General features: G+C 44.4%; 1 protein-coding gene across 3 annotated transcripts in view; it reads right to left on the reverse strand.

The window, feature by feature from the left end:
- The window catches only part of NFYC (nuclear transcription factor Y subunit gamma), a 64834-nt gene that overhangs the window by 22092 nt on the left and 18738 nt on the right, over positions 1–24004 (reverse strand). For all 3 annotated transcript variants that reach the window (XM_026673681.2, XM_087970523.1, XM_087970522.1), the window contains exon 2: positions 5558–5667. In XM_026673681.2, the coding sequence (XP_026529466.1) occupies positions 5558–5659 (102 nt within the window). In that variant the 5' untranslated portion in view covers positions 5660–5667. The remainder of the gene's footprint in view (positions 1–5557; positions 5668–24004) is intronic.

Raw genomic sequence — 24004 nt, forward strand, 5'->3', positions numbered from 1 at the left:
TTATTTGGAGGGACGAGATCAAGATCTCTCTGTTTGGTAGTGGAAGCATAAAATACATAAAGAGACACTTTTCCCAAAAGGTTTCCACAATTTTGGCCATTACTGTAGAGTGTTGGGCACTTTAAAGAGCCATAGAAAATCCAAGGAATGAGGTGGACTTTAAAAAAACCATTTACAACCTTGATCCAACCTTAGCAATTAAAAGGGCTACAAATAACCCCATCTTGTGTCAGCAATTCCATCAAGCTCCTTTTGTGAGAATTCTGGTTATTGCTAATCCGGTGTAGCCAGATATTTCCTCTAAGTAATCAAACCAAATCTGGTGGTTCCATGTTGCTGGGATATTTAGAACAGGGGCTGGGGTTCTTCTGTTAAACATAGTCCCTCCCAAACGGAGAACTTCCCAGATATGTGGACCAACTTTTCAATAACAGCTATGGTGGCAGAATATTTTGGGAGTGGAAGGCCACACGTCTGACAAATGTCTGAGCTGAAAATATTGAATTGAAAGAACAATTATAAGATTCTCCTCCCTCCCCCCCTCCCCCCCAAAAAAGATGATGTCTATGACCTTCAAAATGCTCCTTCCATTTTTATGAGGTGACTGCAAGGTGAGAGGAAGCAGGGAAAGTGCTACATGGTCTCAGCCCCATAAAATAAATCTCTATCAGGCAGGCATTTCTAGGGAAGACAAGTCAGTCTGCAAGAGAACACTAAAACAAGACAAGTAGAAAATGATTATTCTAAGAAATACAAGGTGTTTCCATATTCTCAATGCAGCAGCATCCTGAGAGCGCTTGCCAAAAATGCCTGTCTCACTCAGATCAGGTATTCAACTAAGTGCACATCTCTTGTATGGATTAACAACAATGAACACTGAGGTCAGTGCAAGTGAAAGGAAACCTGAACTTCTGTACTCTTGCTGATCACTTGGCACAGCTACAGCAGAAGACAGGATTATAAACACACACACACACACACACAATTCAAGACATAATTTCAGAACTAGTTACAAGCAAGATAACAACAGATAAAGAGTCCCCTCCTGTTTTGTGGTAAATATCATTTTTCCATAGTCCTAAGCAGAAAGGTTACAGCTCAGTATTCAAGATTGTACTTAATCAAGTGTAGTACACTGTTTCATACATAAGAATGCCCAAAATTTTAAACAACTACCCTTCCCTGGAAGCTTGTAGAGTAAAACTCTTGACCATACAAAGCTGAAATTTCAACGCTTCCATGTAGTAAACCTCTGGGAATTAATTCTACTTTTTATGTTCTCTGCTGGGCTCCAAGTGTCAAATGAAAATAAATGCAAAGCTTTTTTGTTAGCATGCTAGTTTTGTGCCTGGTTCTGATATTTTATATTTCATTTTTTTTAAATGAAAGCAGCTTTTTACTGGTGGGGAGTGGATTTTCAATTAAATTGGACTACAGTTAATGATATGGAGATGCAATTCTCTTACAAGGTCTTGTTAAGAATCCCCACATTGAAAAGTTCCAGTTGCTTATTTTTAGCTTCATGCAAGCATCTTAAATAAAGCTTGACAAAATCAGTAATGCTTCGCGGAGGAGGATTTAATAGATTATTTAGTTCTCTTCCTTGCAATTAGATGCCAGCCTTGCTTTTCTTGTCTTTTTTCCCTCTGAAGAGTTCAATATTCAAGCCGTGGGACGGAAACCGCAGAACTCTATGAAAAGTCCCATCCTACACAAATCTGTCAGCAGCACAGAGGACAATGACCCAAACAACTTGGAATAGAGATAGTAGTCCTTGATTTACGACGACAAATGGGACCAGAATCTCAGTTGTTGAGTGGAGCGGTCATTCATGAGGTACCCACATGACTGCTTCATTCAATGACTGCAATTCCAGCTCTCCTAGTTGTGGTTGTTAAGCAACCACACAGGTCATTAGGGGAATTGGAGCAGGACGCTCTGGCAACTTGCTGCAAGTGCAAATAGGTTGCCAAGCACCCGGATCATAATAATGTGATTGCGAGTGGGAGGACTTTTAATGCTGATTGAAAGTAATTTATGGACTGTAAAACACCCTTTCTGAGCCAACGTATGGTTCCAGCCATCACAATAATCTTATGGTTGTTAAATGACTGGCTGTAAATTAGGGATTACCTGTATAAAAGATCCCTACTAAAATGCTAGCTACAAGGATTTACCTCATTCCCAATCCAGTTTTTAACAGAAGTCTTTGGAAAGGCCATATAGTTAGCTGTCTTTCCCCATCCTGTCCTTTTAATACCTAACAACACCACCTCTGGACATAAGAATTCCACTTAATTATTCCAGTTGCTGGGGTAATCTATATACATTGTCCAGGACAGTCTGCTCCAAACTGGGACTCTAAATATGTGTTGGGGCAGCAACTTTACAACTTTATAAAGAACATATAAAATATGTGTGCACATTAACATATACCAGTTTTTTTTAAAAAAAAATGGAAAAAACGTATGGTTTAGTAAAGTTTAATAAAAATGTATCAGGATGATGGGATTAGATTTTTCAAAATGTGTTGCATTCTATAATGAATTAATTTCCAGTATTATTGGGCTTTGTAATAAATTGGAACTAGGAACCAATTTGCTTATTGCATTTCTAGTATTTCACAGAAAATGAGTTGCTTATTTCAGCAATCCTGATTGGAAGTAAATATTTTATACTAATTCTAAGCTTAATATTTGAGGTGAAAAAAATTTTTTGCACTGAAATTCTCATTGTTCCATCTTTATGACTATACATGTAGCCTTCAGTTAACAACTCATTCAGTGACCATTCAAACTTATGGTGGTGCCAAACGAGTGACGTTTATGACCAGTCTTCAAAGTTCCGGGAGTCACAGTGCTCCTGGGATCACATGATCATATTTCCAACTGTCAGTGTTCCGTGGTCATGTGATTATGATTTGTGACCTTCCCTGACTGCTTCTCACAATCAATTTCAATGGGGAAATTGGCAAGAAGTCAGAAGTCCTGATCATATAATGTTCTTCTCATGTGATTCACTTAAGAACAGTAAACGGGGACTGCTGGAACTGCCATTGCTTGATTTCTAATACTCTGCCTTATTTTCATAACTGCTTTGTTGCTGTGCTGTTTATTTTGCAGCATGGAAATCAATTAAGTGTGGAAGCACAATGAATAGCCAAGACTTGAATGACCTTAGTTTCCTCATGTTAATAATATCTTACAAGCTGAAGAAATTGCTTTCTTTTAGTTTTGGTACTATCCTCTTCATAAAAAATAGTCATTTGGTAACAAAGCAAGAATGGAAAAATGTGGATGTAGTTTTTATCTCGATTTGTGCTGATCTTTAGTAAGTTTAAACATTCAGTATTATACAGTATGTTGAAATGGTATTTTTCTGTGTGTATCAACTTAAAATATATTTATGCAACCCCTCCAGGAGTACCCCTTCCACAGAAGTGATGCAACCATAAAGAAATATAATCCATTCTGAAATCCATGTTAAGAAAGCCAGCATGATAGCTTAATCTGAAATTCAGAGCCACTTGGCTGCCTAGTTCTTTTGAATCCTGCAAGTTCTTGAATTTAATCCTTGCCCTTGTATTACTACATATATAATTCATTACTTATGCAAGTGGTTTAATACCTTGCTCTCATTAGAAACTAGAATAATTTGAAATAGAAAATTTAGGCTTGGTAAAGTATTCATCTTAAATGCTGCAATTCTGCCTAACCAAGGTAAAAGTCTTCTATTTGGAAATATCTGTTATTTTCTTCCAGTTTAGTGAACAATTGTTCTTAAATAAATACTTTTTAAAAAAACCAAATAGATAAGTTTTTTTAAAAAAGTATCCAAGAACAATTGTTTATTAATCAGGAAGCAAATATCTTCTTATATTAAAATCTGTTAGTCAATATATAAATTGCTTTTCATCCTTTGTCAAATTCCATATCAACATCTGAGTTTTCTCCTTGATTCATTAGCCTGACACCAAATTATATTATTGTATATCAATACTATTTAGAAAACCTCATGTTAAGCAAGTGTTAGTACAACATCATCGGCAAATAATTTCAATTTATACTCTTGTGAAGCTATTTTGAATCCTAGGATTCTATTTTCTTGACACATTTGGACTGGCAACAATTCCTATGCTAATAAAAATAAAGGACCTTATCTACACACCCTCTGAATTGATTTTTCCTTTTTCTAGGCTAAGGGTGGGTGGGGTGGGGGCGTTAATCTGACTGTCTATGAATGTCGATATCTTCTTGAAAAAGGTCAGAGTGCAGCTAAACTAGCCAGCTGGGAGTGGTGTGATGCCAGTCAAACTTCTGAGCCTGGCCAACTAGTTAGCTGGGGTGCCAGTGTGATGCCCATGCATGAATCTATGCTGATCAGTCTGCTATTATCAGCAGGCTGGGGTGAGGGGACCTGAGCATTTTCCCTCTTAGGTTTCTAGGAGTGTAAGTGCCAGACTGTAAAATTTTTATATTCCTTAGGGAAGGTGGAGCTTAGCTTCAAGAAGTGTGTGTTGTGGGGAACAGTTCTATCTAAGAAGGTAGCATGTTTGGTGTTGCCTTCTCAAGCGCAGGGGGGATTTTTCAATCTCAATGCCCCCATTATCCTTGTTATATAGACAGCCAGTCTGGTTTAGGGTTAAGACACGAGGCTAGAAGTCCTGCCTTAGCCAGCTAGGTGACTTAGGCCAGCCACTCTCTCTCAGCTTAAGTCATCTCACAGCATTGTTGTTGTGGGTAAAATAAGAGGCAAAGTGTGTGTTTCATTACCTTGAGTTACTTGCAAAAATAGTAAAGGTGGAATAAAAAAAGATAAATTTGAGGCAACTTGGCTCAAAAAGTTTTATTCTATGATGCATTGTTAGAGATTACAAACATGAATGTTTTAGTAATATATTGTTGAAGTTGATGGAATGATGGAATGACAGGTTTTGAAGACCAAATGGCTCCATAATCAACAGTAGTGCAGACCATTCAATGGGGTATGCTTAACCACAGAAAGCCATACATAGAAATGGATGCTTGTCAACTGCTGAAATAATACATTGCTCAACATGCAACTATGGAACTTCTTCTGACTTGAAAGTAAGAGCAAAGTATTTTTAATATTTCTAAGCATGTGGACAATACTATATTTTAATGACACTGTTTCAATGAAGAACTAAATGAAAAATGGCAGATGAAGATGCCAGCACCCTGGCAGGAAGATTTTTATGTAGTTCAAATACTTTTGATTGAAATATATCTACTAGTCCTTCTTTAGAAGTATCTAGACAATATATTTTATATAGAAAGAGGTAGCTGATAAACATTTTTCTCTTGTTGGAAAATCAGAAAAGGGTGATTTTCCACTCTAGTTGCTCTAGTAACTAGCAATCCATGGAAGAGATTGTTAAGGTTTTTTAAAATTTTACAGTCATTAAAATTGCAAAAAGTCTGAACCTTCTCTCCTACAAAAGTACAACATGAAAAATCACTAAATGCTCGTGGATATAGCTAGTAAGAGGTCTATAAACAATTTCTCTGCAAGATGGTATGGAAAAAAAAAATCTTACCACTGTTAGGTTTCGAATCTCATCCATGACCCGAGGCCAGAAAGATTGAAGACACTGCTGTGCATCACTATTTCCTCCTGCAAAACCCCCATCCGTGGACATTATGGTAACTGAAAAGAAACCAAGTAATATATTAAATGTAAGACAATGTGGATATGGTATATTTTAAAAGATATATAGTATATGATGAATTGTAAAGTAAAATAAAGATGCTCCATAAAGCTTCAAAGCAAGAACCTAGAGAGGATCTTCCTCAAATTTCTTTCAACAACATAGATTTTATTCCATCAAACCTTGGAACAAAGTAATTTTGTTGGTCAAGGATTTTTGTAAGGTCTGATACTATTCCTATTCCCTATTCTGCTAAGTGATCAATCCAGGGAGTACCTTTTCTCTCAGAAATTATTTTTTGTTTTATAGATATACTTCCTGATGTAGTTTTTTCTTGCAGGTCTTGAAGATCCTTCTCTACCAAGCATTTGTCTTTACCATAATCTGTCAAGGAACTTCCTATCTTCTCTTCCACTGATTTAATTCAGATACTTGTATTAGTCTTAGATCAGGGGTGAGGAATGATGGCCCCTTTATAATTTATAGACTTCAACTCCCAGCCCTGAGCCAACAGGGCTGGCTAAGCAATTCTGGGAGTTGGAAGTCCACAGGTCATAAAAGGGCCATCGTTCCTCACTCCTGATCTAAGACAAGGATAAACTTATTTCATATGAAGAAGTTATCCTCAGCTAAGCACAGCAGAATTCCTTCAGATAATCTGTTTGCCTAACTTCTACATTCACCTGTACTGACTTGTTATGCATGTGTGTGTGTGTATGTATGGTTACATCATCATGCATTTTAAATATTACTGTTTGAAGCATTTGTTCTGACTGCAAATTAACTTCTTTTTATAATGCTCTGGAAATCTCATTATGACATCTGTTTCCAATATTGTGTGGCTCCTCTACAGAATGACAGAGGCCCAAGGAGGCATGAAATCCTGGAAAAAGGTATGGCTTCTTAAAGGAGAATGCAAAGATGCTGCATTCAATATCCCAGACAATTTCTTGGGAGTTAAATCTAAAGCTCTACACAACCCTGTTAGGGAAACACGAGGAAATAGAAGTGAGGATCCTAAATCAGCTTTTAAAAAACCCTTAATATTTTGCTTTGGTGGCAGTCTGTATCTTATTATCAATAGAATGGAGAGCAAGTTATCTTTCAAAAATTAATTTCTGAACAATCTAGAATAAAACATAAAAAATTATTGACTCTGGTTGGCCCAAAAGTATTCACTCATAAGAGACCACCCTCTGTGTCTTCCCATGATTCTTCTCTTTTCCCTGCTTTTTTTTTCCTTTTCAGCTTTTTCTGATATAATTTATTTATTTTTATTTACGTATTCAATTTATATCGCACATTTCTACTCATAGTAGTAGGTACTTCATTCTATATTTCTTAATATTTGGTGCAGCTTAAAGTGAATGATTCAATGCAGAGATATGTTGTGGTGACTGAACCTCAAGAGGATATAAATATATCCAGGTTTAGAAGATATTTGTAACTTTTCTGTAAGGGTTGGGTGTGACTTTTTTTTCCATTCAGAAGCCCCATCAAATAGAAATTCATTCTAAATTCAACAAGTTCATTCCTTTGAGAGCAATTATAAATATTTTTAACAAGAACTATTGGGGGGAGAGTTCTCCCTGTTGGAGGGCTCCGAAAGAGCTAAAGCCACTCTGTAGTGGTGATGAAGGGGGACGCCCTACAGATCGTGGAGAGCAGTAACTCTCCTGCTGGACTTCCCTCTCAACCACGACGAGAAGAGGCAGCCATCATGTTTGCCACGAAGCTGGGACAGCCGAGGCAACAAAGAAATGTGGAGGAGCAGTGTAGATGAACAGTGATTGGAGCTGGGTGAGAAGATCCTTTTTTATTTAGACCCTAACTTTAAAGAAAGATGAAAATCCAGGAAAAGAGACTCTTAGAACTATTTCTCAAAGCAGCGAACAACCATAGAGAGAAAAATCCTAGACCCGAAAAAAAGGAATTAAGGGGAGAAAAGCTAAAGGCCTTTTAAAACATAAAAAATTGGACTTTTAAATTAAGCAGGTGTTATTTTGAAAAGGAATTATAAAATGCTGGAACTGTCTACTTGAATAGCCAACTTTGCCTATATAAATTGAACTAAATTTGGATTAATCAAATCTATAAGACTTGAAACACTGAGGGCACCATCTACTGGTAAATAGAATATATCAGACCCTACAAGTTTAGAAAAACTTTGGATAAGAGAAATAAATAACATTCATCAGGAGGACTGTGGTAACACTTACTGTTCTATAACTATTTACTTTATTGATTACTGGAGACTCTATTATGAGAATAAGGAAGACTCTTAAGGAAGAACAAGGAAGACGTTTGATTTGAGGAAGCTGCCTAATTAATAATCCTGAGATGTAAAGAACTATGATTATTGAACTTTCTGAGGAGTAACATTGGACTGGAATATATTGTTTTTGGACTTGAGTAAGAGCGGGACTTATTAAATTAAGACAAGATGCTCCATCAGGAGGAAATGAGTGAGATTTCAAGAGAAATGGTGCTGATGTTCCAAAGCACTATGGAAAAGAATCACAGACAGATAAAGAACCTAATGCAAGGCATATATGGCAAAATAGAAAATATGCTGATAATGAAGATTAACGAATCCACGAAAGAGAGGAGAAAGCAGAAAGAATGGAACAAAAGATAGAATAGACAAACTAGCAAACAAAGAAGATGAGAAGGAGAAGACGATAAAGACAATAATAACCGATGAAATAAACCAAGGAAAAAGTACTTTAAGAAATTTAAAAATGGAAGCGAACTTATGGCACGCATGTCACAGGTGGCACACAGAGCCATTTGTGCTGGCACATGAGCCGCAGACAAACTTACGTCACTGCGTATGCGCATGCCTCCCAGCTGAATTTTGGGCTGTTTGAGGCCTTTTTCGGCCTCCCAGAGGCTTGAGGAAAACCTTTGTAGGTTGAAAAATAGGCTCGTTTCATCACTTCCTGTATTTCCGGAAATACCAGAAGTGACAAAACGGACCCTTTTTCGGCCCGCAAAGCCTACAGAAGCTTTCCTCAAGCCTCTGGGAGGCCAAAAACCAGCTGGGAGGCGCAGTGTAGGTAAGGGGGCAAGTGATTGCGCATGCATGCACAGGGGATGTGGAGGGGCACACATTGCCTTCTGGTGCACATTTTTGGCACAGGAGCCCAAAAAGATTAGCCACCACTGACCTAGAAGATATTTTTGAAAGGGAGGTAGGGTTTGGGTGGATCACTCTGGAGACCTGGCAGCTTAGGAGGATAGAGATGGAAGAAATATTTAGTCTGAAGGGTGAAGATACAGATGTTGATAAAGACAAAGATCCAAGACAGGAGTATGGGAGGCAAGCCAAAAAATGAATAAGAATTGAAGTATTAAAACAAACGAGAGATGATGGATAGAATTTTTTTTCTTTTTCTCTAATATAATTATGGCCTGATTAGAAATTTGAATAGTGGTAGAAATAAGAATATACACCTTCATATGAAGCAATAGTTAAATAATTGGAGGTTGAAAGATGGTAGTATTGGGTATGTTTAAATAATAGGAAGATGGGTACTTGAATGGCATATTGTGACTTTGAACAACCAAATAATGAAGGACTATGTTTTAATATAAACATGTGATTTAATACTAGGATTAGCAATGGTAACCTGATTATAGAAGCTAGAATAGAATAGAAATAGGGGGAATATTAGCAGACATAATATGTATATAACAGAATATAAGTAATAATTTGATGAAAAAGATCAGGTGTTAAAAGATGGTATTACCATGTATGCTTATATCATTGGAATTAAAATAGAACGCTGAGATATTGAATAATTACTCTAAAATCATGTATATTAATACAAAGATAATATAAATTTGATTAATACAACAACTATTATATTATTATTGACGTTTGTATCAAAATGAATTATATGTAGGGGTCACAGTGTTCATGTATTGATATTGATGTATACTTAGTTTTTAATAACAACTGCAGTTTTCTTGGGAACTAGGCCCACACATGGATGGCCTGGAAAAGGAGAAGAAAGTATCAAATTATTTAAAAAGAACGTTTACAGAACTCAGAATTCTATTTAACAGCAAAACTGAAAGTTTGCTTCTATACAGAAACAGTCTGGATCAAAAGATTATTTCCTTTTAAAATAAGATAAAACAAGATTCAACCAATGAAATTTAAATCTGCTAAATGTTCTCTTCAAAAATAATACTAAAGGTACTTTTAGAAATGACTGTGTTAACTATATCATTCAAAGTATGCCTAGAAGAGTGAGAGAAATAAAAGACTGCTTTATTTAAAAGTCTGAATGCCTACAATCTTTTTATGCAGTGGCGTAATGGGAAATGGCTTAAGGCCAAGAATAATTCTAACATAAGTGGATATGATTCCCACTGACTTATGTTCCATTGTATGTGGTAGATTTTATTTTGGCTTTCTCTCCCGCCATACCCACCGACAATGTAAGTCCACTGTTTGGAACAAAATTGTCCAGAACCAATTACAGCATGAATTTTGACTCATGCAGTGTAAAACAGCAAGTTATTTTTTAAAATAAAAAATACTTCTAAATCATCCTATGGGGAAATTAATAGCAGTTAGGTTGCTTATACACATCAATGAAAAACAATTATCCTCATACATTACTTATTTTAAAAAATATCTACAATTAGTTACATTTTTAAGTGTCCAGGTTAAAGAAGTTTTGATGAATATTGTTTAATATGCAGAGCATCATGGCTTGCAAAAAAAGGGAATTCTGTTGAGCATATCTAGAGAATTGGCTAGAATAAATACACAAAATGCAATCAGGTCTTTCAAATGTATATTTAGTTGACAATCATTAATACATGAAGCAAACGAAGATAATGTATGCAGTATCTGTATTTTTTACACTGTAGAAGGCATGAGAAATAAGCAAACTCACAACAGAAAAAGCTTCTGTAGTTTTAAAAAACACCCAGTATTAAGGCCATAATGACAGGCACCTCAACTCTAGCTGCTAAAGATAATTAGGTCACGATGCAGTGAAAAGACTTTGTAGATGGTCATAAGGGAGGACAGGTCAGTTTCTTTAGTTAATTGAAGGCACTTTAAAATGGGCGTTGGTAGAAGTTACCCTGAATGCCCTTTCTATCTATGCTGCGAGAGAGCCCAGGATGGGTTGACTCCTTCCTATGACGTCATTTACCTGAGTCTGTACTAAGATATAAAAGCCAGCCCCCGGAAGAGACCCCAACTTTGGCGAAGATACTTGATAGACTGAAAGGTGTCTCTGAAAGCACAAATGAATACAGAAATATGACTTACCCTCTCCGGACGAATCAAGGGAGGGGCTGGGCTCTCTCGCAGCATAGATAGAAAGGACATTCAGGGTAACTTCTACCAACGCCCATTTTCCTCCATGCTGCATCGAGAGCCCAGGATGGGACATACCAAAGCTTGCATGTCCACGGGTGGGTCCTCGTCCGCTCATCACACCGACTGTTGAACCACTCGTTGAAGCACCCGTCTGCCGAAGGCTGCAGTTGCCGAGGCAAAGACATCCAGACGGTAGTATCTGATGAAAGGAGACGGAGATGTCCACGTGGCCGCATGACAGATCTCCTCCAAGGGTGCTTGGGTCACCCAGGCAGCCGAAGTGGCCGCGTTTCTGGTAGAGTGCTTCATCAGACCTCAAGGAACCGGAAGGGACACAGCTTTGTAGGCCTGCTCAATGAAAGATCTGACCCACCTGCTAATAGTAGGAGAAGAGGCCTTGTGCCCCAAGTGAGAAGGGAAAAGGAAACAAAATGGCTTCAGACTTCCTGAAGGAGGAAGTGCGCTTAATGTATATTCTAAGAGCCCTACCTACGTCTAGCGAGTGCCACTGCTGTTTAAGACATGGTGCGGGAGGGGGCAGAAGCCAGACAACATAATGTTCTGGGACCTGTGAAACAGGTGTTAACCCTTGGAATAAATGAGCGGTCCAGACTGAGGACAACCCTATCATCGAGAAAGGAACAAAGGTCCTGTCTGATGGAAAGAGCAGCGAGCTTGGATATCCGCCTGGCTGAAGTGACGGAAACGGGGAACACTACCTTCAGAGTCAGGAAACGGAGAGACAATGTTCTAAGGGGTTCAAAAGGGGGCTTTGTAAGGGCATAAAGGACCACATGAAGATCCCAGGAAGGATACCTGTGAACCACCGGAGGGTGCAGGTTTGAAGCCCCTTTCGAAAACCTCCTGACTGAAGGGTGGTAGGATAAGGAAGGAAGTGAACGCCATGAAAGAACCGAGGAGAGGGCCTCAACCTGTCTGCATAAGGTGTTGGGGGCCAAACCTTTCTCCAGATCATGCTGAAGGAATCTAAGAACCTCTGCCAACTGGGCTAAAGCGGGAGAGAGAGACCCTCCCTAAGGCACCATCTGGAAAGGCCTTCCAGGTGGCATCATAGATGCGCCTTGTGGGAGGTTTGCGAGATGCCAGGATAGTGATGATGACCCTTTCAGGAAGATCAGCCACCTCTAGCCGCTGCCGCTCAAGTGCCACATGGTCAGCTTGAGCCACTGGGGCTCCGGGTGGAGCAGAATCCCCTGATGAAGGGAGATTAGATGGGCTGGGATCCTCCAAGGAGAAGCCACCGACAGGTTGACCAGGTCCACAAACCAGGGCGTCCTTGGCCAATAGGGTGCCAGGAGGAGGAGCTCCGCTCGTTCCTCCAACATCTTCCGAATTACTGCCGGAATGATGGGAGTGGGGGAAAGGCATAGAGGAGACTTTTGGGCCATCTGCACCGAAGAGCATTGGTCCCCTCCGGTCCCTGGCAAGGAAACCTGATGAAGAATCTGGTGACCTGGGAGTGGAGAAGATCTACCTCCGGCATTCCGAATCTGAGGTAAAGGTCCCTGAATAGAGAAGGAGGAATAGACCATTCTGCCTGGTCGACTAGGCTCCTGCTGAGCCAGTTGGCCTGGGAGTTGTTGATCCCGGAGAAGTGGTCCACCAAGATCGACAACAGGTGTTGCTCTGCCCATAATCCCAACCGTAGAGCCTCTCCCATGAGGGCTCTGGACGTCGTCTCCCCCCGCCGGTTGACATGAGCCATGGCGGCCATGTTGTCCATAAGGACTAGAACATGAGAGCCAGTCATGAGTGCCTGAAATGCTTGAGAGCTAGAAAAATGGCTCTGAGCTCTAGCCAATTTATGGGAAGGGCCTGCTTTGACCTGGACCAATGTCCTGAGCTATCTGGCCTTGCATATGAGAACTCCAACCCAGGAGGCTGGCATTGGTGGTTATCACTAGCCTGTCTGGGACCCTGAAAAGGAGTCCCTTCCAGATTAACGGGGAACACCACCAAATGAGAGATCTCCGGATTTGTGGCGGGAGCGGGACCTTGATGGATGAGTGGCTGGTTCCTGCTCGTTGATAGGGAAGCAGGAACCATTCGAGTGGACAGGAGTGGAAAAATCCGTAGCTCTGGAGATATGACAGGGTAATTTGCAGATCCCAATGGGCTGCATGGATGAAGGAAGACAGAATCAAAATGTTGTCCAAGTAGCATTGGATCCTCACTGGAACAGAAAGCAGAGATGCCATCAATGCTGCCAGAACCTTCGTGAAGACCCTTGAAGCCGATGAGAGGGCGAAGGGAAGTGCTCGATACTGGTAATGGGTATTCTGATAACAGAAACGGAAAAACTGGCGATGATGAGGCCCAATGGGGATGTGGAGGTAAGCCTCCATGAGATCAGTGGAAGAGAGGAGATCGCCCTTCCGAACGCTCTCTAAAATAGAATGCAGAATCTGCATTTTAAATAGCCTGTATTTTACAAATTGGTTGAGAAATTTTAGATCCAGGATGGTTCGCTACCCCCCCTCCCCCCTGAGGCTTTAGGAACGATGAAAGGCGAGAATAAAGCCCACGTCCCCATTGAGAGAGGGGAACAGGTTTGAATAGCTCGGATTTCAAGAAGGAGTTGAATGGCCTGATTCATGAGGTCTTGCCTTGAAATGTCCCAAGAGACAGGACAGATCAAAAAAAAATGGGGGGGGGGTGCATTAGGAAGTCCAATTGTAATCCTGACCTAATAGTGCTGAGCATGCAGGCATCCGCTGTTGACTCCTCCCATTTGGAGGCAAAGAAGGCTAGGCGACCTCCGATGGGTGGGGAGAATGTGGGATTACTTAGAGCAATGGCAGGAACGACCCCCATCCTCCCAAAAAGGCTGCTTACCAGTATAAGGAGCTGGGCGATAGTCGGCTCTCTTCCCAGAGGAAGAGAGAATTTTACGTTTATCTCTGGTTTCGATGAGATAAGGTTCCAGAGCATTGCCAAAAAGCTTATCGCCCGCGAATGGAACTGAAACCAGCTTCCATTTACGGCGTGACTCCGCCTGCCAATTTCTGAGCCATAACAGTCTTCTTGCTGCTACTGAAGATGCCATGGCCCTAGATGCAAATTTGGCGGAATTGAGAGTGGCATCTGCAGTGAATTCCGCCGCTGCGATAATCTTATTAAGGCCTTGGTGAGACCAAAGGTCAGATGTAGGCAATCTAATCTGGAGTTGGTGCAGCCACCGTATGGATGCCCACGTGAGAGTGCCAGAAAATGGGAACGAGGCCAGAACCGGAATGTCAACAGAAGGCACTGCCAGGGAATTGTCCAGGGCTGCGCTGACGTTGTAGAAACGCTTATCCAGAGAAGATGGGCAAGGACCTGCCAAAGGGGAAGCGCACTGTTCCTTGACCATGTCCAGGAACAAAGTGGGAGAAGGCAAAACCCCTGCCTGCACTACAGGCTTGGAGAAGAATGAATCTCCCTGGCTAGAGGGAATTCCTTGTGGCTCGGGAGCCACTTCCTCTGGCGACAGCTTGGCAGTGACCAAGGCCATGCTGAGTAATGGCCTGAAGAGAGAAGGATTGAAGACCAATGCAGAGGATGTCTGCTCTGGGCGAGAGTCCTCTTCCTCTGAAGATTTTGGTCAAAGGTCTCACCCTCTTCATGTTCTGAACGAGAGGAGTAACTGTGTTCAGATGGTGAAGCCCTTCCCTCCTCATCAACCTCCTCCCATTCTGGTAGAGAAGAATGGACCCTAAGGTCCTGGGGCCTGTGTAAATCAGGGTGATGAGGCAACTTATAGATTGAGAAGGGAGAAGGGCCTGAACCCTTTCCGGAGGTCGAAGGATTTGCTTGAAGCCTTCAGCCAATCCCTGCCTAATGGCCAAAGAGACAACATCTTGGATATCCCCTGGTCTATGCTCAAAGGTAGGGGCAGAAGGCCGAAGGCTCACTGCTGAGGGAATGAAAGTGGCTTCAGGCCTAGAATGAGAAGAGGTTCGAGGCCTGGAGGGAGGGAAAGGAGCATAGGGCCCAGAAGCCTGTTGGAAATAAGGCCCAGATCTGCTTAGATCCTGAGGATCATTGTACTGCAAAAGCCTCAGGAGACCAGGATGGAGGATGGAATGGGGCGTTGGTCCTTACCTGATACGCCCCTTCTAGGCGAGCCGCGAGGAGCATCCAGACTGTGGGATGTGCTTCTGAGTCCTCTTCTTTCAGGCTGAGCTTTAGACGAGGAACGCTCCGCCCCTCCCACGTGGCATCGCGCAGCGTCTCCCCAGTTTTTTGCGATAACGAGAAGAGAAGTTATTAATCCTATCTAATCAACTATTGGCTCCTTGGCTGAAAACAGGAGTCCCCACCAGACGGAGATGCTAGGGTGGGGCTGGATGCTCCTCGCGGCTCGCCTAGAAGGGCGTATCAGGTAAGGACCAACGCCCCATTCTCCTCGAGCCGCTCGGAGCATCCAGACTGTGGGACATACCAAAGCTTGGCTGTCCTATGGGTGGGACTCCGTCTGGCCCGAAGGCCCCTCCGGATCATTGACAACCCTCTGTAAGACCCGCCGGCCAAAGGAGGCCTCAGCTGAGGCATACGTATCGATCTTGTAATGCCTGATAAACGGGGACGGAGAGGCCCAGGTGGCTGCCCTACAAATGTCAGCAATGGGGGCTTGTGTGGCCCAGGCCGCCGAGTGGCTGCACTCCTGGTGGAATGGGCAGTTATTCCACCGGGTGCCGGCAGAGAATGGGAAGGTAACACCTGGCGATGGTCGCCCTGATCCAGCGGCTGATAGTGGAAGGAGAAACCTTGAGCCCTAGTGTCTTGGGTTGAAAGGACAGGAAAAGAGATTCCGACCTTCGTAAGGACTGAGTGCGCTTAATATATATACGCAAGGCCCGTCTAACATCTAGGGTGTGCCAAAGAACCTCCCTGTTCCCGGAGGTCTAGGGCAAAAATTTGGTAGAACCAGTTCCTGAGATCTATGGAAGGGCGAGTTAACTTTGGGTAGGAAAGTGGGGTCAGGCCGGGGCGACCCGGTCTGCATGGAACACACATAGATCGCTCCTGACTGACAGAGCTGCTAATTCCGACACTCGACGAGCAGAAGTGATGGCTACTAGAAAAACTACCTTAAAGGTGAGGAACTGAAGAGATGACTCCCTCAAAGGCTCAAACGGAGAACGTGTAAGAGAAACTAGGACCTTGTTGAGGTCCCATGTGGGAAACCTGTGAACAGTGGGAGGGCACAGGTTGGTGGCACCCCTAAGGAAGGATCTAACCCGGGGTGATGGGAAAGGGAGCCGTAGTTATCACAGGAGACCACTGTTGAGAGGGCAGAGACTTGTCGTCTCAGGGTGTTAGGTGCAAGCCCCTTGCGAAGGCCTTCCTGAAGAAATTCCAGAATCTGAGCCACGGAGGGAGAGAGGGGTCAACCTGGGACCCACTACACCACTTGCAGAACCCCTTCCAAGTGGCATCATAAATTCGTGTAGTGGAGGGTCGCCTGGCGGCCAAAATAGTGTCGATGACATGGCTTGATAGGTTCTCGCTAGTCAGACGGATCGCTCAACTTCCAGACGGCTAACTGTAGCCATTGAGGCTCCGGATGTAGAAGGGGCCCCTGAGAGAGGGAGACCCTGTCCGGGGATCCGCCATGGGGCGCTACCGATAGGTTGCGGAGGTCGCAAACCACGGTCGCCTGGGTCAATAGGGAGCCACCAGGAGAAGGACTGCCCTCTCCTGAATGAGTTTCTGAATGACTCTGGGCACTAGCGGGAGCGGAGGGAAGGCATATAGGAGCCCTGGGGGCCATGGGCAGCGCAGAGCATTGTGGTTCTCCGCCCGTGAGACGGATACCGGGAGAAAAACCGTGGAAGTTGTGTGTTGGATGGGGAAGCGAACAGATCCACCACTGGAAGGCCGAATATCCTGGACGCTTCCTCGAACAGGGATGGATGAAGTCGCCATTCTGCTTGGTCCACCGTGGCCCTGCTCAGCCAGTCCGCCTGGGTATTGTCTATCCCGGAGATGTGTTCGGCTTTTAGTGATAGGAGGTTGGCCTCTGCCCAGCGGCAAAGGCGCTCGGCTTCCCTCATCAGTTGAATTGACTGGGTGCCCCCTTGCCTGTTGATATGGGCCTTGGCGTGACGTTGTCTGTGAAAGAGAACATGGTGACTGCGGATCTGGGGGAAGCAGCGCAGAGCCAGATGGACGGCATGGAGCTCTAGCCAGTTGATGCTGCATCTTTGTTCGGTCAGCGACCATTTGCCTTGCGCCGAGAGTGAGTTGAGATGAGCGCCCAACCGGATAGACTTGCGTCGGTAGTGACGGTGAGTCTTTGAGGCTCCGCAAAGAGGTGGCCTCTGTTGATGGCGGATTGGTCCACCAGAGAAGAGGCGTGAGGACCTTTGGAGGGACCTTGACCTGATCTTCGAGTTGCTTCTTCCGGATCTTTGGAGCGGGAGCAGGAACCACTGGAGGGGCCTGCTGTGTAAGCGGGCCCAGGGAATAATAGAGATGCATGACACCATTTTTCCCAACAATCTAGAGAGGTCAAGCAAGGCCACCCTCCTAGAACGTCTAATTTGTTTGACCAGAGGTTTGAATGCTAAGAAACCTCTCTGGGGAGAAAAACACTCTCTGAGACCGAATCAATTATGGCACCCAGGTGGTTGATTCGGGTGGAAGGTAAGTTAGCTCTTTTGCCAATTGACTAGAAACCCGTGTGCCCGTGGGGCGGAAAGGGTGACCCTGGTATCCCTGACTGCCTGGGACTTGGACGGGGACAGGATAAGGATATCGTCCAAGTAGCAGTGGAGGCGGACAGGAATGCTCCTGAGGTGGCCGCCAGGGCCGCCAGGACCTTGGTGAAGGTCCTGGGGGCGAGGCCAGCCCAAAGGGTAGGGCCACGTATTGATAGTGAAGGCCATTATAACAGAACCTAAGGAATTTGTGATGAGAGGGCCTGATAGGAATATGAAGGTATGCCTCAGAGATCTATGGAGGACAGCCAGTCTCCCGCCTGGTGCCTAGGAGAATGGATTGCAAGGTGTGCATTTTGAATTTGCGCTGGATAAGGTGACGGTTGAGCCGTTTCAGGTCTAGGATGGCTCTCCAGCCCCCAGAATGTTTGGGCACGACAAAGAGATGGGAGTAAAATCCCTTTCCTCTCTGAGCCGGAGGGACAGGTTGAATGGCCTGAATATCAAGCAGGTGATGGATGGCTGCCTCCATTAATGCACGTTTGGTGGGATCCCCTGAGGAGGGGGATGGGAAGAAACGATCAGGGGAGTGGATTTGAACTCGAGGGCGAGACCAAACCTTATTGTGTCTCTAACCCATGCATCGGAAGTGGATTTGTCCCATTGGGCGGCGAAGTGGCGGAGGCGGCCACCAATGGGGAGGAGAAGGAGGCTCTACCTTCTGCGGGGGGCCTTCCTCCCGTACCCGAAGGTCTCTTATAACCACCCCTCGCCTGGTCCTGTCGCCTGAGTCCGTGCGATCCTGGGATCGGAAGGAAGGGGGTCGGGGAATCTGGGCGGGAAGGGGGGTTGGTAGAAAGGCGGGAAAGCTCCTCGAAGGGCTGAGAGCCCCTGGTCTCCGATCTTCGAAGAAGGGAAGGCAAGTACTTCCTCTTGCTGCGACCCTCGACCAGCAGGGGGTTCGAGGGCGGGCCAAACAGTTTGTCTCCTGTAATAGGGGCAGTGGCCAGCTTGACCTTATTCTTTACGTCCGCCTGCCAGTGTTTGAGCCATAGCAGGCGACGAGCCGTGACGTGGGACGTGATGGCCCTGGAAGAGAATTTCACCGACTGGTAAGTGGCGTCAGCCGAGAACTCGGCTGCAGCCACTAACGCAATGTCCTGGTGCGCCCTCAGGTTGGAAGCAGGGACGTGTTCCCTGAGCTGACGTAGCCAGCGGATAGAGGACCTAGTGAAAAAGAGGCGGCGGTAGCTGACTTAATGGCCCAGGCGTCGGATAGGTGGGCCCTGCGCAGGGGCCAGCTCCACCCGCTTATCCTCAGGTTTCAAGGCCTCTAGGGCCTCACTAGGTGTAGAGGAGGAAGCTAGACCCACAATAGGGTCATCGACCTCTGGAATGTTCAGGAGGCTGGACAGTGCCGAATCGAGATTAAAGAACCTCTTGTCTTGGCTAGAGGGTGTGGGAGGGGTCCCTGTGGAGGATAGTTGCTTCGCTACCAGATCTACCAATATGGGGGGAAGGGATGACCTCAGCTTCAACCACTGGTTGGGTGAAAATGGAATCTTCTGGGCCCTCTGGGATGGGGGGGAGGTCAGCAGGGGCCTGGGAAAGAAGGCCCGAGACATTCTTGGCCTTAAGAAGGAGGACTTGAACATGTGTGGTTTGAAGAGCCCCCAAAGGAGGGTTGGTCAGTCGAAGTGCCCTCGTCCTCGGACATCTCCCCCTCCATGATGTCAGTCTCTAAGGAGGTTCACTGTAGCGGAGGATCCCATCTGGGAATCCTCCTCCTCGAAATCCCTAAAGTCCCCTTCCTCCTCAACCTGGGCCCCAACCGGAGGAGGGCTGTCCCTCTGAGAGAGTACCTGAGCAACCGGGGGGACCGGTTGTGGAAGGATCTGATAGACAGGAGTCGTGCTCGGAGACTCGAGGAGAGAAGCCTGATCTGGACATGTGCTGTAGTTCCTCTATAACACTCTGGCGGATGGCTGATTCCATCAAGCCCTGATGTGAGTGTGGCACCTCAGATGTAGAAGGTTCGTCCTGGCGCAGACCAGCAGCCGTGGGTGTAAAAGTGGCTTCGGGTGTCAGACTCATCGTAGGACCGGGGTCGGGAGACCCTGGGGCGAACTGCGCCTAGGTAGGGAAGAAAGGCCTGGGGGGAGAGGTTGAATAGAGGTAGGGGGTGGAGGAGGAGGTAGAGACGGTTCAGAGCGGGACTCCCTTGAACGCCTGTCGAACTCTTTTTCTAACGCCTTGTGGCGCCTTAAGGCGTCACGTTGAGAGGCCTTGGAAGGTTCCTTGTCCTTTCTAGAGCCCTTAGGTTCCTTGTCCTGCTTGCGCAAATAGTGGGACTTTGCCTTGGCCTTCAATGAAGGACGTTTAGAGGAATTGTCGTCTGCCATATTGAACAATAGAGATTAATAAGGGCGGTTGGCTCGCCCAGATCAGGCCTGGATAAGGCCGGGTGAGGATGAGGCTGGCCCGCTCCCTTTTGGAATTTTACTTGTACAGAGATAACAGAAATATATATATATATATATTTAGCTATGTAATCCTGTTTTGTTCCTTTCTGTAGTGCTTTTTATATTCTTTATATCAGCTGAATATACAGGTACTCCGATATATCCAATATCTTAAGAGAAAAATTGCTGTACCAAAAAAATTATTTCTTTTTTTGTTATTATTCCTTTTGTATTTGGATCAAATATAAATTCTATTATAGTTATTTCCTTGGATGGATATCTCTCAGTGCCGAATCAGTCGAATAACGCCTGAGGCCTAGAGTTGAATAGGAGCCTCTGGCAGCCAGCCTCCAGACAACAGAAGAAAAACCGGAGGGGAGGCTGCAACCGCCCCGAAAAGGGCTGCGGGAGGCCAACAAGCACTAACCAAGACTAGCCAGGCAGTTCAATGGGCAGCTAGGCTTTAACCCTAGGCCTGGAGATTTAATTCACCGCAGCTGAATATTAAATAAAAAGAAACTTTCAGCGCCCGGCCACGAGGTGGAGCCAAAATGGCGATCCGCGAGCTGAACTGCCTGGGCGCCTTCGGGACGGAAAGAAAAGGAAGGCTTGGCCGGTCAGCTCGGCGCTCCTAAAGCCTTAGGGCGATAGCCCTCCCGGTTGGCGTTTAGGGTGGGGAATCCAGCGGAGCGCGTGCCACAGGCAACGCGCAGGCAGCGACACGATCTGATAAGGGTGGGGGCGTCGCTGAAGGCGCTGCGAGCCCGCAACCGCCCTGAGGACAGGAAGAAATTTCCCTTGAGTCCTGACCCTTGCGCAGGAGGAGGAAGAAGCAAACCTTATTAGGACGGAGGATTCAATGAAACAGCCAAGGAGCTCTTTGAAACGCAGCCTGATTCTTGAGGCTGAGCAAAAGACTGGGAGGCGCTGCGCGATGCCACGTGGGAGGGGCGGAGCGTTTCTGCGTCTAAAGCTCAGCCTGAAAGAGAGGACTCAGAAGCACATCCCACAGTCTGGATGCTCCGAGCGGCTCGAGGGAGAAAGGCTCATAGATAACTTCTCCCCTGGGAGGGCTTGGCTGGTGCCCACAGGTCACCTGAAACATGCTGCAGTTGCACTCCCTTCTGTTGAATAGTTCTGTTGAACTGCCTCTCTAGGGCTGCATGTCTGCGCTTTTCTGCCCTCAACTCAGCCTGAGTTGCCTTCTTAGGGGCTAGAGCCTTAGCTCTGATTTTAGAAGCCACCTCCCTCTGGAATGATTGGGTGTGTTGCCTACAACTTTTTCTCTTATTGGCTTAAGAGACTGTTCCACTGGGGGGGACGGGACTCTGCCTGACCCTTATCTTACTCCATTTGAAGAATAAAGGCTCTTACGATGGAAAGAAACTGTTTGGAAATTTTTTGTATTAAGCCTCTTAGGGTATAAATTGGCCCCCGGGCTTACAAAATGGCCGCTCACCTCGTGGTGGAAGGCTTCAATCCAAGATGGCCACTGATTATGTGAAACAGGCTCCGAGATAGAAGAATTTCTCCTTAGGCTATAAAGAGCCCCAAGTGAAGTCGGCAAAGGAAAGGGCAGCCTCTGGCCACACGATCAGCTGGCTGACGCTGGTATTGGTTTGCCGATCGCTTTTTACGACCGCTCAAACCGCAGGCGTGGGGGAGGTCTACAGACGCTGCCCAACTTGCCTGAACAGCACTCTGGCAACGCTGCTCCCAACGCTGCAGGAGAGAGAGCCCTGCTCTCCTGGAAGAGCAGCTGCCCAGATCCTGGGAGCTGCTGAAGCAGGGAAAAAAGGTACTGAAGATCACTGGTGAGTGCTATCTACAGAACCTCAGCTGGCTGAAGCTGTTATCGGCTTGCCGATCGCTTTTTACGACCGCTCAAACCACACTGAAGATCGCTGGTGAGTGTTATCTAACAGAAGCTTTCAGAGACACAGCTACTGAATGAAAAGAGCTGAGTCAAAAGCTGGGGTCTCTTCCAGGGGCTGGCTTTTATATCTTAGTACAGACTCAGCTAAATAACGTCATAGGAAGGAGTCAACCCATCCTGGGCTCTCGATGCAGCATGGAGGAGAATATCTCCCTACCATCAGAATCTGTAGTAATGTGCTGAAGTTTCATAGCAATTGCACACGGATTCACCAGCATAAGCTAAATTGGAAATGATTCTAATGAAGCCAGGGGAAATCCACTAATTTAAAGATTCTTCTTCTGCACTCCACCGTTAAATTCACCAAGGGATTTACATTTTTTCATTAGAGCCTATTCGCAGTATTAACCTTTAGAATGTTTGAGAGCATCAGACTGAAATGAGTACCAACTTATTTCCTATGTCAAGATGTCCAATATGGATTTTATATAGCACGAACCTATCCATCAAATCTGCTTTGACCTGGCAGGGGTTGGTTATATAACTAAACTTGCTATATTAGCTACTAACATAGAATTTTATCCTCCCAAGCAGCAAAGCAATTGCCTTAAAAGGCAAAATTAGGCTACAATTACCAACAGTAATTTTGCCCTTTGTCAAACCTTGTTTGCTCCTTTATCTAGTTAATTCAAATACTATGCTTACATAGAAAGAAAAAATAAATAAAATTGTATTACTTAGACCTATACAGCCATCAATTCAAAAAGACTAGAGATTTCTCCCTATCTCTATTGTCATTGCTTTTCCACAGGCTACATACCACATTAACAATGAAAACTATGAGATGGTGCTATCTATGAGAGAGTTCCTTGCTTCAGCATGCAGGATACTTCTCCCAAACACTGGAAATTCTCTACTTTATATTATTTGTATAGGTGTGGTAGGGGAGGATTCTAAAAGAATAGCCTATGATTACCAAGTATGCTCAAGTAAGAAACAAGTTTTGGGAAAGAGTTTGTTTCTGGTTTAGTCATTAGTCTTCTATCCAAGGAGTAGTGCAGCTAAAGGCTTAGTAGGCATACCTTAAAGCAAGTTCTTAAGCCATTACAATCAGAAAAAAATATGCATACAGTATAAATAGTAGCTGATTTACGATCACAAGTGAGTCCAAATTTCCATTGCTAAGCAAGACAACTGTTAACTTTTGCCCCATTTTACAGCATGTCTTGCCACAATTGTTAAGTGAATCACTGCAGCTGTTAAGCTAGTAACAGGACTGTGAAATGAACAGAAATGAATCTGGCTTCTCCATTGACTTTGCTTGTCAGGTCACAAAAGGTGATCACATGATCTCAGGACACAGCAACCATCATTAATACATGTTGGCTGCAAAACATCCAAAATTTTTTGAAACATGATCGTGGGGATGCTGCCACAGGTGTTAAGTGTGAAATATTATTTCAGAGCCGTTGTAACTTTGAATGGTCACTAAACGAATAACTGAAGTCGAAGACTACCTACACAGTACAGCCTTTTGAGCCCTTAAAAGTTTTGAAAGTCTCACTCATGCTCTGATTTTTGACTGATGATTTTTCACATATCTTCCTTTAATTTAAATACTTGATTCTGAAGTACTCTAATATTTTTTCTGCACAATGTAAAAGAAATACCATTTACAGAACAATATCAAAATATGATATCATTACTAAGGAAACCATTAGGATAACTGGAGAGAAAGCAATATGATAATTCACCCAAATTCATATAGTGTTGCCATAACTATTTTCAGGGACAAACCTTGCCTAAAATGCTCAGATGACAGCTCTGCAAAATCAGACAGTATTTGTAATCATTCAAAAAAAAATTCTTCCATTTTGCCTCTGACACACCTCAAAGTTTAAACAGCAATACTTGATTTAAAATGTCCCCTTTTTCCAGATTTTTATTTCATAATGGTCGCATCTCCTGAGTGGCTTAAATAACTTC

Source organism: Notechis scutatus, chromosome 8 (genome assembly GCF_049901735.1).
Source record: "Notechis scutatus isolate UNSWTSFEM ecotype Mainland chromosome 8, rNotScu1.2, whole genome shotgun sequence".
NCBI classification, from domain to species: domain Eukaryota; kingdom Metazoa; phylum Chordata; class Lepidosauria; order Squamata; family Elapidae; genus Notechis; species Notechis scutatus.